The sequence below is a fragment of the Homalodisca vitripennis genome, chromosome 1 (assembly GCF_021130785.1).
Source record: "Homalodisca vitripennis isolate AUS2020 chromosome 1, UT_GWSS_2.1, whole genome shotgun sequence".
In the NCBI taxonomy this organism is placed as follows: Eukaryota; Metazoa; Arthropoda; class Insecta; order Hemiptera; family Cicadellidae; genus Homalodisca; species Homalodisca vitripennis.
The window spans coordinates 77,277,739-77,295,902 of NC_060207.1; the positions used below are offsets into that span (position 1 = coordinate 77,277,739).

Here is an 18,164-nt window from a genome sequence, read left to right on the forward strand (position 1 = left end):
CAATACTTATTGATCAAGTATCAAATATTCAAACTTTCAAAAATAGCATATCCATGTATCTCTACTCCATGCACCAACTTTGAAGTAGAAGATAAAAAATTATACGTGTGAGTATTTTCAACGATTTTGAAATTTAAAAAATCCAAAAGCATCATGAAGGGAAAGCCATAAAAAGAATCAAATTTAAAAAGATAATCACATTCCTTACATAAAGTATAATGTTAGGTTTAGATAGAACAATAAACCATTAATAAAAATAAAACTAAAAAAGGCTCCAGAACAGTATCCTTGAAGAGCATGCAACTTACTTAACCTATTCCAATTGTAACTATTTACCTATTGTACTCTGCTTGCCTTTAGTTTTAATTAGAGACAGGAAAGGTCAAGAGGTTGAGCAAGCCCTTGCAATCATCATCATAGTCATCAAGATAAGATGTATTGACAGGATCAAAAATAATAACTGCTATTTTCTCACCTCCAAGGTCAGAATAGTTCTCCAGATAAGCACGAGCTGACGCTATATTTTCAGGTGTAGCCTCAATGACAAATCTTTTATCTAAGGTGGTATTACGGATAATCTCAGGCTTTGCTTCTATATCCCATCTGGACAAGTGTTCAGTTGCTGAACTGTACATTGCTGTTGGAGACCAGGCCTGTAAACACAACATGCTAAATTACAATAGTATAATTAGTAATACAAAGCACATTACAAAGTTATGTGTTCAATACATTTGAATAAAACAGTGTTCATTCAGTAAATATAATATGAATATATATATACTGAAGTGAATATACAGATTTCTATCCATCCTCTGTGCCAAAATACAAAATTAATGTAATATGTTAAATAAAAATAATACAAATTTAATAGGAAGTTTTAAAACAGCATTACTTGCTTTATATTTCAATGTTATAAATTTACTTTAAAGCCATTCCCACAAAGCATTATCTTGTTATAGTTACAGTATAAATATATAACTAATTTGAAACAACACACTCTCAAATATATTCTAGTGCTAGCAGATATACAGACAAAACAAAACCATCAGAACATTTATGTCATACTTATACAGATACTCTATAACCCACAGCAACTAGTAAGTTTAGAGAAAACTTTAGGATGAAACTCTAGAATGAATTTAATTGCACGATAAATTGAATAGAATCTTTCAGTACAAAAAGCATTATTAAAAATGCTCATTCAATAATTCTTACACTAGATGAGTGAAAAAATGGACAGACAGATATTATGATCCAAAAAATAAGAGCCCACAAGAAAAACATAATTCTACAAATGTATCTATAAACACATAAATGGTATCTATACAATTAATAATGGAGATCATTCAAATTATTTCCTAGAATATACTGCAAAATCCTACAAGACATATTTTGAAGGACAACTGTACAGATATACAATACAGTATGAATTCATACATTCAGAAACCCTTCGAGTCCTGTACAATTCAGAGTAAATGCACTTAAAATGAAAAGTTTCTACTGTGAAATCTTAAAACCAGTAACACAGGAAACACAACTTATTACATCAATATTTATATACAGGCAAACCAGTTCTTTGTATGAAACTGTGATAAAACTGAAAACATTAAGAGCACACATAAACCAGAGAAATATGATTGTAGAGAATCATAAGTCATGATTAGCCAGCAGCAATGAGCAACTTTCCACTACAGGCTCAAAGTCTTTTGGATTATGTGGCTACTGGATCCCTAGTAATCAAAGCTATTAAGTTGTAAGAATATAAATATTGTAATACTCTTAGATTTAGTTAGTTCCAAATACTACGGTTTTTCTTTTCCTTTTTTTCTACTTTAAGATTTTACTTATGGTTATGAAGGCTTTAAGCCTACTCTATCAAAATTTAAGGAAAGTGTGCCCTTATTGGGAATCCTTTAATAGGAATTTATAGTAGTAAAAGATTCATAAACACATTTAAATACTATTTAAATAATATTATTTTGTGGCAATAATATAATTCTGACAGGGCACTAATCACCTCACCTCCACATAACTCTGGAAAACAACAATGCTGAAGTGGTCCTTAGGGCTGAGATCAGATAAGATTTTATCCATTGCTTCCTTAAGCTGTTCCAATTTTCTACCACCCATAGAGCCACTGTAGTCCAAAACAAACACAATGTGCTTCTTCAGCTGGGGCAGATCCTCAGGTGCAAAGAAATGAACAAAATAGCCCTCATCCACCTGGGAAAATAAAGCAAATCTTAAAATTTGTCACTATTATTTGATACTGCTTTATATTGTTCAATTGTTTCAAGGCAATCAAAATATTTAGAATAGAAACTTTTCTTTTTTTGTTTTAGGTTTTTTATTATGGGGGCCGTTTATAAATTAAAACGTTATTCATGATTTAATTGTAGTTTTAAAATCGGCAAGAGGAAGGGCACCTTCAGTCCATGAACAAACAAGAATTGCTTGATATCTCTCATAGAAAAATGGTTAGTTAAACAGCAAAATAGACTAAGACATTGAAAGATCGATATAAAATTTAGAGTAAAGTCTCAATGTTCTTAATTTTTGAGAAGTAGGATTATTATTGTTCCATTTTAATGAATGCCAGCAACTGTGTGACAAGAGCTAAAGTGTAAAGAAGTACAGTAGAACCCCTCATATCCAACCTCGGGATATCCGACTCCTCGGGATATCCGACCATGTGCCCGACCAAACAAAGGCTGCCTATAGTCGACAAGTCTCAACGTGAAACATGACTCATCAGCGCTGTGCATTGTTTCTCTGTTAAACGGCCAGTTGCGTTCTGATTGTCGACGTAAACGTTGCTCTACTTGACTGTTTTGTTTTCGTGATTGTTGTACAATCTTTGGTTTGTGATTGTGTAAAAAACTGTGTTGTGCGATTAGTGAACGTTAGCTATGGCTACTCAAAAACGTAAGCGTGTGTGCGTTACCCTTAAACAAAAAATTGAAGTGCTCCAACGATTCGACCGTGGTGAGTCACTAGTAAAATTAGCCGCAGAGCTAGGGGTTGGCGTGACAACAGTTAAAGACTGGAGAAAAAACCGTAAAGACATCGAAACCTATTCTATGACCGTTGAAACGGAAGATGCTCTTAAAAATCGGAAAATGTTAAAAAAACCTAAGTTAGAACTCGTTGACGAAGCTCTTTGGGTTTGGTTTTGCCAAGAACGGCGAAAAGGGACTCCTTTGACAGGGCCTCTTGTAAAAGAAAAAGCCGTAAAGCTGTTTGAAAAATTGGGAGGAGATGTTGAGACTTTCCAGGCAAGCGAAGGTTGGTTTCACCGCTGGAAGCTTCGCCACGGCATTAGACATGTTGTTATTGCGGGTGAAAAGTTGTCTGCTGATGACGATGCTGCAAAAGATTTTGTAGAAAAGTTTCAAAAGTTGGTGTCGGATAGTAATCTTGTAGCCGAACAAGTATATAACGTAGACGAGACCGGACTGAACTATAAAATGTTGCCAAAATCTACTCTTGCTTCTAAAAATGAGCCTGTTTTGGGTACAAAGCTAGCTAAGAATAGACTAACAATTGCTACGTGTAGCAACGCCAGTGGCAGTCACAAACTGCCGTTGTTTGTTATCGGCAAATCTAAGAAGCCGAGAGCTTTTAAAAATCTCAATATGTCAACACTCCCCGTGTATTACCGTAATCAATCCTCTGCCTGGATGGATTGTGCTATTTTAAAGAATGGTTTTTTCTTGAATTCGTCCCCACTGTTAAAAAACACTTAAAATAAAAAAACCTGCCACTTTGAGCTGTGTTGTTGCTGGATAATGCACCAAGCCATCCCGCAGAGCATGAATTGAAGAAAGGCAACATAAAAGCGATGTTTTTACCTCCACATGTTACCCCATTAATCCAGCCAATGGACCAAGGCGTAATCGAGTGGGTAAAAAGACGGTACCGGAAAAAAATATGTTGGGTCTCTTTTGGACAAAACAGAAGGAGGCTGCTCACTATTGGAGGCCATGAAGATGTTAACCATAAAACACGCCATCTATACCGCCGCTTCTGCATGGGATAAAATCAAAGAGACAACTCTTCAAAAATCGTGGAAGAAAATTTGGCCATCATTAAAACAAAGCGATAGTGCTGATAAGGACGATGATGAGCCCACATCATCAATGGAAGTTGACCTTGAAGCTGAAGAAAACGACGTCGCAGAAACTCTTCAAGACCTGCAGGAACTTCAACACGGTGTCCAGCTGCAGCTGACAGATGTGGAGGAATGGCTGACCGAAGCTGACATGGCTGAGTCTACAAATGAAGAACTCAATGATGACGAAATAGTTGTTGCAGTTCAAAGCACAAATAATGAAGACAGCGACGCTGAAGAAGAAGAAGTTGATCGTGATACTGGAGTGACGCATTCACAGGCTAAAGACGCATTTGACGTAGTGTTGAAATATTTGGAGCAGAACCCGAGAGCTACACCTATGGACGTGTTGTGGGCAAAGAAATGGCGTGATTTTTCAGCTAAATCAAGATTGGGTAAATTGAAGCAAAAGAGTATTAAGGACTTCTTCAATTGTACTGTACACACTGTATGTAATTGTTTGCCTTTTTGATTAAACAGTACAGTACTGTATTTATAATATTTTTCGTTGTTACTGTAATATAAAAATGAAACTTTTCCATTTTATAAAAAAAACTGTTATTTTTTATTAAAATGTACTGAAAAATAATTTTGTATTAAATAATTTTGCATTGGGTACAGTTCGTAATTACAATTAAGCAGCACTATGTGTATTGAGTGGATATTTTGTACAGTTCTGTACTAATAGTTTAGTGCAATATACGGCTTTTTTTACCCGAAAAATGTGTTTTATTATTCCTCGGCTTATCCGACTTTTTGGCCGTTCCGACCACGGCCCGGTCCCGTGAGGGTCGGATATGAGGGGTTCTACTGTAGTTTCCACTTACCCTTAAAAATATGGTTCTACAAAGAATAGCATATCCTGACATAATATTAGAGAATAGTTGCTTATAACAGAAAACTATTTTTTAGTGGGAAATTGCTGTACACTAACAAACTTGGTGATAAATTTCAATCGATTTGTGGTTTTCTACAAATCAAAACCTAATCAAAGAATGCACTTCACATGTTTTCCCACTATACATAATGTATTTTTACTCTTACTGTTTACTCTAATTTTTACTCTTTTACCACCAACCATTTGCCATTTTTTAACACAAGTTTTTACTATATTTTTTTATTTTCTTTCTTTTTCATAAAAATAATAAAAAAACATTTTGGATAACAAAACATATTAGTCTTTACCAAAATATAAAGATGAAACCTTATAAATAAATAAATAAATAAATAAATTTATATATATATATATATATATATATATATATATATATATATATATATATAACTTTACATACTTCTCTGGTCAGTGGTCAAAAAATCTTGTCTAGTGAAATGGCTACCTATTATTTCTATACTTATTTGTAAGTATAGGGAACCAAAAATATAGGCTTATCAGGCTTATCAAGTTTATTAGATGAGATAGAGAAGGTTTTTAAATATCAAAAGGTACCAGATATAACACAATTGTAAAAGAAAAGTCAACTATTTTACCACAATAATACTAAAATTACTTTTAATGGCTTCAACTAGAAAAACCTTATAGTTTTGCAAAGTATTTGATGGAAAATATGTTGAGTAATTTATAATTAGCTAGTCAGTAAAGTTAAAAATCTTCAGATGAAATCTTTTTAAGAAATACGTCACTGAGATTGTCATTGTCAATACAAATAATACTAAAAATCAGGTTGTTTAATAACATATTTTCACTAATAGGAGACTTATTACATTTTATAAATGTACAACTAACATTCATTTGAAGGAATAAATAAATATAATGTAAACACAAAACAACAGCACTAAAAAATTAACATAAAGAAACATAAGCTGTTTGCTTGTTATTCAACTTCATGGCATAGACTATCAAATCAAAGACAATCAAAGAGTCCTTGTTTTGATTCAGCAACAATTCTTTCTTAAATTCGTCCTATCGAATTTCAAAGCTTTTATTACAGTCCACAGCCAGTCAAGCAAATAAATATGAGCGTCCGCACTAGGGATTCCCTCCCCTTAATAAGGGGGTTCTTTGATAAGGTTCAAGTAATTAATTGGTAATTATCGATGTTATACAGGCATCAGTAGTTTTTAGGCTAAATTCTGTCTGTAGTGTAAGAACATCAGCATTAAAAGTGTCAAAAAGAATTACAAAATCTAAGGATAGTTAATCATTGTTTTACTACAACTTAAATTTAATAATTTACAATAAAAAATTTTAATAAAATGTTTTTAAATCTGCATTATCTATTAGAAGATAAATTTATGACAACAATGATTTCAATATTTTAAAGTCTTTAACATGTTACTGTTAATTGTAATAAAAATTCAAAAATTTATAATCAGATACCAAACCATTAGAAAGTGTTTAAAAAACTATACATTACTAACCAATATTTGCTGCGGGTTGCTTTCTCGGTCCACATCATACTTGACAACAAACTGACCACTGAGTCCTGTGGCGTTTTGACTTTTCTGTTCTTCTGGAGTTGGCGCCCAGACAACTACTTTGTGGGTAGGACTCTTTTCTTCTATTTTTGCAAGGGAGTTTGCTAGAAAACAAAAATTGGCAACATGAAATAAGCATTTAAAAAAGTAGGCAATGTTAACAAAATTACAATATTATATTAAAGTATAAAATAGAGTTTTATGTAGTAACATAGAATTGTATCAGCATAAATATGTTCATTTGCAAGTATAAAGATTAAAATGTTTGGAAGCATTATTAAAACAAACCATAAAATTTTTATCATATTTTATCATTAATTAAGTTTTTGACGCAAACAAATAACTAAGAAAGTAAGAAACCTTAAAAACTAAGAAAATATTTGTTGTATAGTATTAGATATAAATATTTTTAAATATCCAAGTCATTTATTTTCTTGATTAAAAACCTTAAGTAATCTCAGAATAAGTCAAATTACATAAACAGGTGAAACAGAAAATCACACTCCATACCATGTCAAAACCTCCCTACACGTTAGAAATGATACAAAATGAATGAGCAACACACTGAGTCTATTTCTTTATCATTGTATACCGGAACTAAATAATACATACATACACTCGAATAGAAGCCACTGGTACCATTTAGCAGTGAACGTAAACAGGCAGTTGTTTAGCTCAGGTACCAACAACTTTTACCCAGGGATTATCAAATAATATTGGGCTCTTTTTGGGCTGTTGTGCACTGTTTAACACTTTTTGTCTGTAACTCTCTTATTTTTTGGTAAAAATTATCTTAATGATAATATTTTTAATCGTAAATAGATACATTTTTAACAGTAAACATAGCATTTTTAAACAACAATTGCCAAAACTAAAATTAATAATAAAAATGCACAAAATATTAAGTAATAAGGAAAAGTAAAAAAAAAAATAAAATTTGGAACGTCTTGATATCAGGACATAAGTATTTTTCAACAGTTGCAGGCGCTTATGTATTTTACTAATAGGAAACATTAGTACCCAAAGAGTTAATGTCTAAGTTTATTTATGCTTTCAAATATTTTCACTTTTAGCAATATCCATTATTTCAATTGTTGTTATTTTTGTACTGTTCTCTGAAACTGAAGTAAAATATACAACTTATTGAAAATAATATACATTGCTTTAATACAAATTTAATTAGAATTATTTTTCTCTGTAAATCAAAATATTTTTGTATTCTACATATATTACATTGGTTTTTTAAAAAAAGGAACTGCCACAAAATGTTTACAATACCACTTTATGCAATATGCAATGTAGTAATTCAATGTGGAAACTCTGTCGTGGAAAATTCAATTATTTTGCAACAAAGTCTTGAGTTTTAATGGTTAGTCAATTTTATAACTTTTATTAATTACTGCATTTTAATGGTACAGCAAAAACCTTACGTTTATCGACCACAACTTCGTTGGAAATTTGAAGTTCAGGCACTTCCAAGTCCTTGATAGCTGTCGGCTCTTCAATGTTAACTGTTACAGACATGTCCTCTACGATCTGAAAAAAATAATTTAGGAATATTACAAAATTACTTTTCAATTATTATTGATATTGATTTTAACTGTTATGCTAATGGAGTATTACAATTATTTGTCTAAAATAAAAACAGACAATATTATAAATTTAAAATACAATAAATAATTTGCATTTATCACTATTTAAAATAACAATAATGCCCAACCAGGTATCGATCTGGCCAAATAAACCAATGCTGCAGTGTAAAAAAACAACACAGACTGCAGACAATTAAAAATAATTCAAGACTGTACAGGAATAAGTCAAAAGCATTCACATTACAACAGGTCCGTATGAGTTATAGTGTTTACTTGAAACATAATAGTTGTTTATTTTCAGACGATCATGACTAGTTAAAACAATTTTTTATTAAACACTGGCCAGATAAAAGGATGTCAATGTTTTTGAAAACAGATACTGGTTAAAGCCATGCCGGGTTGAAAGGTGGCGGTTAAAAAGAAAATTACTTGTAATACTAATTAAAATAGTATACACATAATTTTGATGAATAAAGTAAAATAAATCGATAAGCAAATTTAATTGACAGAGTTTTAGCAAAGCCTATCACCCGAGGGGCTGGAAAAATTTCATTTGGCCTGCAAAATATCTCAAAAAAACAAATCTATGGAAGTTTTGCATGAAGCTTCAATTCTATTATCAAGCAGAACTGAGTTCAATGTTAGTGTATGTCACTCCATAGGATTTGGTTGAGTATTAGCGAATATGTTTATATTGGTGTTATGGGTTTCCATGATGACAATGAAAAAATAGTACAATAAATAATTTTGTAAACTATGTTAATATGTGACATTTTTATGTATAGAGTAAAACAAGTAAAATTAAGTGAAAAATCAATGTTAAAATTTAGTGATAAGATTTGATTTCAATGCACTCTTGTGTTGCAGTACCATCCATAGCTTACCAGAACTTTTATTATTTGAACACTGCAATGAAACCTAACTTAATGCACCATAATGTGAATGTATCATGTGGCAAGATATCTCAAGAAAGATTTTATTTGTAAACTTTAAATTTTACATGAAACATCATTACTACATAGGCAAGAATGAATTTTATGATGGTTCATGTTAAACTATGGGATTTGGCTGAGCGTCATTAAAGCCTATTATAATTCAGTAAGCTGACAAAATTTCTATTTTGCCTGCTGGAGGAGGTGTAAAATTTCTATTCTGTATACTTGTTTGTCTATCCTCCTATTGTAATTCACTATAAAGTCTATACTAATGTAAGTTATAAAATAATTCCAAATAAATAAGTATTATTTAAATTATTAAATAAATTGTCTATTGCGCATATTAAATAAAATAATAATTACTCGTATTCTACCTAGTACCTAATACACCTCATAAAAAAGTCATTTCCAATTCATTCCCATGATAGGGAAGGGTCCGGGTCCCCTCCCCCTCCCACGGAGGTTGTGCAAATTCATAACTAGTATTAATAATTACTTTATTATGTACAACATGACTAAAAATATCAATCTTAAAATAAACCATAAAGATCTTTTATTCTAATGTTTATTACAAATTATAAAAGAACAAACCACATGTTCGGCTTTTCATGGGAAAAAATGAGTCTACCTCTAGTATAGAAAATTAACGGTTAATACCTGTGAAGGGTTGATGTTAATAGTGTTTGTATAAACTCCCAGATTTCTGGACAACAGCTGTTCATAGGTCAGGTTGAAAGTTACTTTTCCATGAGCTTCGATATTCACAGACACCGAAAATTGGTTTGAGTCTCTGGCACTGCAAACAATAATTCAGTAATGTATTTTTAAAGACTTCTTGTAATAGATATAAATAGAAAATGGGTGATGGAAAACAAGAATAAAAATTTCACTCTTTAAAAACTTCAGTTTTAGCACAGCCATTAACTCAATAATTTGATAAAACTCTACTTGGCTGTTTTTCTGCATGCACAATACATATAAAGTATTTGAATATAATGCTTCAATTCAATACACATCTATCTTCACCAAATAAATAGTGCTGGCGATACGACAATATGCTGAATGCCAAAGGAGTAAAAAGGTCTTAAATATAGTCTGTGGAGTTGAATTATGCTATTACTCTGTCACTTTAAGAGCCAGCTGTGGAGAAACAACCCAGAGTTTTACCGCTTAAGAACCATGTTAAAATTAAAAAATTGTCATACCATTATTTTTTGTGATAGAATTATGGGAAACGAGACATTTTAGATACAATGAATATGCATCCTAAACCTTTTTGTTTTTCTTGTAAAGTGTACAAACCATGTTTAAACAAAGAAATATAAATAATTTTTCGTAAATAACCAATAAAAATTTTAAGAAAGTTAATTAGAGTTTGAAGCACAATAACTTTAGCTGTACAACAAGACATCTACCATTATTCTACGTTTAAAAATAAAGTTGTAAAAGTGTTTGAAGTTTAATATTGTTCTGAAGCTGCAATTGAGATGGCCACCAGTACAGCTGGTTCTTAATTTATAAGTGCCCATAGTAGTTCCATTGCCAGCAATTGCAGAAATTTGCCAGCAATTTGTAAAATCCACTAGGTGTTGAGTTTATATGGGTTATGCAATGTTTTGAAATATTAATGAGACAATGATATTGATATGGAAAAAAACGAATTGTACATGACCATTACGAAAATGGTAGCTATTCAAAATTAATAAGTTATGCATGCACACATAGAGCATGTCCTGAGCACTGAGTGAAGAAATCTAGTTCCACTAATTACATTTAAGTCCAGATAAAATGTGTAGAAGTAATGTTTCTACTATTCCAACGGATATTAATAATTTTCCTAAAAATCTGGTCATCCAACATACAATTGGAGAGATCCTCTTATGTTCTCAAGAAAAGAATGGACTTGTCTATTTTATTTGCTCTTTAATATATTTCTAATTTAGTAGTGTGTTAAGAAAATTATTTGAAGTACATTAACTTCATTAAATGGGTTATAAACACGCAAAATTTATAGATAATGTAATTCTTAAGAGAATGATATAAAATATGCCAATAATAAAAAAACTGTAAGTTTAAAAAATTAATGTTTAATTACATCAAGACATACAAAGAATAAGACAGAAAATGCAATATCTGTTTATTAAATGAACGTTCTTTGTAAAAACAAAACATAATGATGTTTTTTTCCAGTGAAGTAAAAGTTACAAAAAATGTTCAGTATAAAAAATTGTAGGTTGAGAAACAAGATTTTAAAAATACAGCGTCAATTGAAATGATTTTAGTTTTTTTTTATCAAGAGAGTACAACACTGCTACAAACAATACAATACAATATATACAATACAAGTTATTATTGTACAGCTGTCCAACAATTTAGCTGTTGCAGTGACTCGTCCATCATATTTGGTGTGTGCAGTGTATGTGTATTATTGTAATATTTGTAATTTTTTGTGTTTTTTAACAACAAGATGCCATTTACATTTTCAAATCAAGAGTACGCAGATATTGTTTTCATCTATGTTATAGTTAATGGAAATAGTCGTGCAGCTAATCGTGAATATGAAAGGTGATTTCCGAATAGAATACCACCTACTCATGTCAAATTTGCATCAGTTTTCAATAACCTACGAACAAATGGATCTGGATACAGCCTAGTCGAACAAGATAATATCATTGACATGTTACAACGCAGTCCTCAACTTAGCACTCTCTGACTTTCAAATGGATTTAACATATCTCATAATACAGCTTGGTGAACATTGAAAGAAAACAACTTTTACCCATATAATTTACAAAGAGTTCAAAATCTTTATCCAGGTAATAGTGCATTAAGATTACAATTTTGTCGATTGGTGTTAGAAAATCGAAATAATGTAAGTTGTTTTTTTATTCATGGACGAATCGATGTTTGCAAGATACAGAATTCTAAATTTGAAACAATCTCCAGTGGTCAATTGAAAATCCAAAAGCATTTGTAGAGTAAAACTTTTAAATTAGATTTTTGATAAATGTATGGTGTGGTAGAATTGGGAACCAGTTAATTGGCCCATTTGTTTCTTAAAACAGCCTTACTGGTCTTGTGTATAAAGACTTTTAGAGTCAACTACCAGTTCTACTTGAAGATGTGCTACTTGAAAAAAGACATCAAATGATATTCTAACATGTTGGCGCACCAGTACATTATTTACAAAACGTTAGAGAGCACTTGCAGATGTTTTCTAGCCAGATAGATCAGTCCAGGTGGACAAATTATTGGCCTCCTAGATCCCTTGATTTAAATCTCCTTATTACTTTTGGGGTCGTTTTGAAGCAACTTGTATATACTTGTATAGACCGTTCATTTAATAAATAGATGTTGGATTTTCTGTCTTACTTGTTCATATGTGTTGATTTAGTTAAATATTAGTTTTTTTTAACTTTGAGTTTGTTTATTATTGGCCTATTTTACATCATTATCTTCAAAATTACATTATCTATAAAGTTTTGGTTATAAAGTTTGTGTGTTTATTACACATTTAATTAAATTAACGTACTTCAAATCTAAACTAAGCGTTTTTCGAGACCAAATTTTGCATATTTTTCTAATATCTCAGAAATGGGTAGTCTTACAGGTCTGGAACATATTTTACTCAATTTTTCAGTTTATTTTACATAAAATCCAATAAATTTAACAACTATTTTTACACCATCAAAACATCAGTTTCTCTTTATTCCCTTTGATAGAAAATCAGGCAAAATTTTCGCTAGCCGTAGCAAACTAAAAAAGCTTTTCCAGAAATATTTTTATATAAACTTTTTTTATTAGAGGAAAGCACCTGAGAAGTTCGTCAGGTTACTCTTGGGACACCCTGTAGAATGTTCTTACAACTAAAACTGAGCTTACTTTCTGTTTATAGCTGTATAAATAAACTTACTCCAGAGCTACATGTCCTGCAAACTGGCCTGCTTGAACGGCCTGGTCATATACAGCTTTGGCTTCCTCCTTCTCCTTCACATAGGCCTTGTACACTTTGTCCTTGACTTCCCTGCAAAATAACAGAAAATATTTACATGATAAAAAAAAACATCTAAATGCCTTCAGTACAAATACAGTAGTGTTCAATAAACAACAAAAACACGATATAATAAATTAGTTGTTATCCTAAATAGGATCAAATAAACAGCAGACCTACTTTAACTAAAATTATTGGACCATTTTCTATACTGAGCTTTTGATATAGTAGAATATATTTAGAATATATTTTAGAATATATAGTATAAATCAGAAGATATTTTTATTACCTCCATAAAGTTTTTAATTATATGAATGCACTAACTGGCGAATGTAAGTTTACATTAAGAATTCTGTAGAAGTAAGAAGCATGTCTAAAAAACCATTAATATTAATGAATGAATAAAAAAACTAGACACAGTGAAAAAGGGTTAAAATCTAAAATTACTCATGCATTAAAGAAGCAGACCAACCATCTGTTGAGATATGGCTATGTTAGCAAGAATCATACAACACAATCAATGCTCTAACTGATAAGTGCCATACATACAATGGTTTGGCCACTCCTGTACTGGCACTGCTGTAGTACATAGATGTTTCAGAAATCAACTTTTTTCAATGTTTTGGTTCAAAACCCATTAGAAATCAACGGCTAAACAATCAACCTTTCGATTGAAGTATATTATTACTAAATAAATCAAACTTTATTCCTTTTAGTATACTCAGAAAGAACCCCTTGTGTGATTAACTGTTTCCAGCAGACCATCCAATTAGTTAAGTCTGCTGTTATTGTTTTGATATCTGCATAATTGCTTTATTTATAGTTTATGTTTTGTTTTATTATTAATTTTTAGATATTTCTGATCAGTACCTTCCCCACCTCAGATCACATTCCAGACTGTCCAATATGATCTGACATCATAAAAGTAGAACGATCTGCATGCGATCTAAGGTCAGGAAGATACCGATCACAAATACCCCTGGCCATCAAAGCGGGCTTTGATGGCGCCTTTGCCGGCACCCTGCACTTCTGGTGATAAAAGAAAAACATCCCTCGAGATAGTACCCAAATTCAAGCTCAGACCATGTAAGCGCTCGCTCGTAAAGGTTATTTTTAACTCTGGTACTACTAGTAATATATTTATGATAGCCTAAACTAATCCTACTTTTATTGTAGTAGTAAGTAATAGATAGGGACAATTATACAAAATTTAAAAAGATAGTTATCAAGCACTTTCAAACACAACAAATTCTTTTAGTAAGAAAGTAATTATAAAAATAATTTATTAGTATTCCTTGAAATATTATGAAAACAGTATGTACTTGTATAATGTTGAATTTTCAGAGGTATATAACAGTTTAACACGTTCACTGTGGGCGGTAACTCTGGTTACCACTGCTACTGTGGTTACCACAGAGCCTTTGTTCTGAAATGAGGTCAGTGTGGGGCCAGCACTCGAGCTATCACAACGATGTATTTCTTGCTCCTCGGAAGGTACTTTTCCCGCATTTTTATGCACTTCGTTTTCACATTAGACTTTTTTATTATTTTAAAAGTTTTTATAGTAGTAAGTGGTTGTGCAACACAATTCATCTTCCCCCGGGATCAAGTGGTGTACAATAACCAAGTTCAAAGCATACAACAGTATTGAGTTCAAACGACAAGGATGACAACATGGACGATGTGGAGTACCAGACGGACTCGAAAGTTGAGGATCACGATTACGAGACCAACCCACGCCAATGGAGCGCTCACAATGGGATTGGAATACATTTTTATAAACTTATGTAATACAGTATTTTTTGTATCATTTCAAGTAAACATTTAAATATTTTATACCAAATATTTGTAAATAATAACTGAATTTGAGTGAGTTAGCGGAGATTTATAGAAACTTTTTCACATTTTTATAAACTTTTACATTCATTTTGGTTTTCACATTTACGTATATATATTGTTTATATGTGTCTAAAACGAATAAAATATAATTTACTTAGCTACAATGTATTCTTTTGGAATATTCCCACTGCCATAAAAGTGCGTTCCCTAGTGCGGGCGGTAAACTAGAGTTACCAGCTGGCAAGGAAGACTGTCCTCAGGAGCTAGCGGTAACCACAGTTACCACATTCCCAAAATGGTAGAGAGTGATAGCTTTTGTGATTTATGAGTAATTTTCTTATATTTCTATCATATTTCATCCAAAAGTAAGTAAAAATATATTCTAAAAATTTCAGCATATAGGGAACTCTATAATATAGGGATTTTTAGCAGCAAACGTGTTAAGCTTAGAAACCGCTGAATAAAGCACGCCAGTACAGCAGAAGACACCATCAGTTCGAGTGTTAACTAGGAACCATACATAGAGTATTAGCAAGGACACGACTAGCAAACAAGCCCCAGACTTATAAAATATTTTGGAGATCAAGGAACAATCTCAGTACATTCCCTCATGCTTTAATGAGTTCTCTATTATTTCATACACACTGTTGTAGCCCAGCTTTCCTGCCAGTTGTCCCTTTAACCCTTTAAGTGGCGGTCATTTGTGGTCTCAGTGGCAGGCCGTTTTCGGGTAAATTGCCGTGATCGTTAAACTTATTTTTAGAAAATATTGTATAAGTAATAACCTAGCAACATTATATATTTTTGTTTTCCTTATGAACTATAGAATAAGAATAAATATGATATTTGGTTCCTTATTTTTATTTTCAGATGAATATCATTGTAGGTGTGTAAAGATTTTATTTTAGAAAAAATAATTTTTAAGTTCTACTGTCCGTCACTTTGAAACTACTGGAGCTACAAAATAATGTCATATTCACAGAATATACACAATTTTATTCTAAACAAATTACTACCTATGCATTTTTTTCTATTTACAAGAACAAAAGAGTTAGAATGGAAAAAACTAAATCAATGTTCTCTCAAAACTGTTTTTTTTTTTCTTTTTTTTTTACTCCGAGTCACTAGAGTCACTAGTCACTAGGGCTTGTCTTTTCCTCCCAGTAGTGTAGGGCCTATAATAGTGGCTTAGTTTGTCATAGCACAGTATATTTCGTAAATATAAAACAGGAATTGTCTTATCGCAAACCCTCCCCATCCTCAGACAGAGGTCAAAGTCGAGCGGTCTAGTAGATAACGTGATTACAGAATCTCGCCGCCCGTTCAGCTGGTGCGCCGCATTCTTGTACTTTCGTGTTTTACTGTGTGTGTAATAGATTAGTGATGGGTGACACTATGAGAATTTGGGATTTACCCAGGAGCGAAGAGGGGACCATTAGTTTTTTTACAAGATCGTGACTAGTTGCCTAAATCTAAAATATTCGTGGCAGTCGGGAGTTGCGGCTGAAGGTGGAAATCCACTACACTCACTCATCCTTGATATTGCTGCATTCTGGGCGTCACAGGAAACCCATTCACAATTAATAATCGTTGTAAGTTTGTAATTGAAGAGTTGCTTTTTCGTTCTATAATGTTTTTTTCTATAAATTTATATGTTTGTGTTCCTCATACTAGTGTGGTCGGTATAATCCCAAAGTACCCCAACATTTTCCATGACAAACGAATAACCTAAACATTTACTGGTAACACAAACAACGCGATAAACAATAATATACTGACAATAACAGTACGCAAAGTCGCCAAACAAAACAGTGACGAGACGAGTAGACAGCTGTTCTCTCGTCTGCCGCCAGGTCAAACGAAAACTGTTGGATTCATTTAGGCCAGCAAACATTAGTAACATGAATACACACTATACTATATGATACCGGTATATATAGGAAATGTCATGGAGAATATGATAGTTCAAACTAGGCCTAAAAATAATGGATGGTTGCGGAGCAACAGCCTTAAATGTGAAGCAACGGCTGTGACGGCGCTTGCCACTTCGCGGCGACGTGAATCATACGTCTCAGACGGCGCTTGCCACTTATAGGGTTAATGATCATGTGTTCACATCACTTAGGTGTTTTATTTACTTTGACAGTGCATTTGACATAAAACTTCTCTATACTGCTGCTTCACTTGCCTTGCACGTACAGGCAATCATTCTTGATTGGTAGTCTTCTTCTATATATAACCTTGCTTTCGGTTTTTGTCACTTGATAAAGAGAGCAAATTCACAGAGCAAGCTCTTAAAATATTACTTTTCAATTATTATTATTTCAGTTGACAGTATAGACAGTGTTGATATCTTTGCAAACCATTCATCATCTATGATAAACCGTATGGCTGATTTTTTGGTACTAGTTCAAGACTAGAGGATTCAATCCAAAATTCTTTTTAAATTAATATTAAACAAAAAAACAGATTGCAGCATCAATGTGTGAAAGCATTGTCACACTCACTTAACTAATTTTAAATTTAAATTGCTTTAATGTAGGAGATGATGTGACTGCTAAACGGCTGTACCGTTATCTAACCAGTTTAGAGTAAAGAACAATTATTGATCAATGTGCTGATTGATCATCTACCCTTATAACAACAGAAATATATGTGTCACCGGACAATAAAATAATACAAAGTACACTTCTTATATTCAACAGTTAAAGATGGACTAATGCTTATACATTTAACCACTGATATCTAATAACATTTTCATACTATTTAAACATATTGAGTGCTGTTACATCACCACTGATACGCACATGAGAAACTCTGAGATGAACGCTGACTCAGGCAGGGTGACGTAGAAGACAGCTTCACCAGCCTGATCTGAGGGGTTGACAACCCTGCTGGAGACCAGAGTTGTGGCATAACGATACTTGATATCTGATGTGATATGCAATGAGCGGATGATCGGCTTCACTTTCAGCTTCTACAACACAAAATTTAATCAGTAAATAGTTTGGAAGATACATATTTGAAGATAAGAATAGTTTATTGAATATATAATCTTCAAAATTTTAAATCTCAAATTCGTTTAAAAAGTTGTAACATGGAAATCTAATTTTTTTAATGGTCATATAATCTTAAACTCAAAATAAAATCTCTAATTTATCATAATTATAGTGGCAATATATATAAGTTTATAAATAACCATAAAGTGAGGTGAGATAAATCTTATTTGTCTGTTGAATTACATAGTTGTACATTAC

General features: G+C 32.1%; 1 protein-coding gene across 1 annotated transcript in view; it reads right to left on the minus strand.

Moving 5' to 3' along the window:
• Positions 1-18,164, minus strand: part of LOC124365164 (inter-alpha-trypsin inhibitor heavy chain H4-like) — a 71,587-nt gene that overhangs the window by 37,472 nt on the left and 15,951 nt on the right. The window contains 7 exon segments of the mRNA XM_046821120.1: positions 476-653; positions 2,023-2,223; positions 6,494-6,654; positions 7,981-8,086; positions 9,735-9,873; positions 12,991-13,101; positions 17,715-17,884. Coding sequence (XP_046677076.1) covers positions 476-653; positions 2,023-2,223; positions 6,494-6,654; positions 7,981-8,086; positions 9,735-9,873; positions 12,991-13,101; positions 17,715-17,884 — 1,066 coding nt within the window.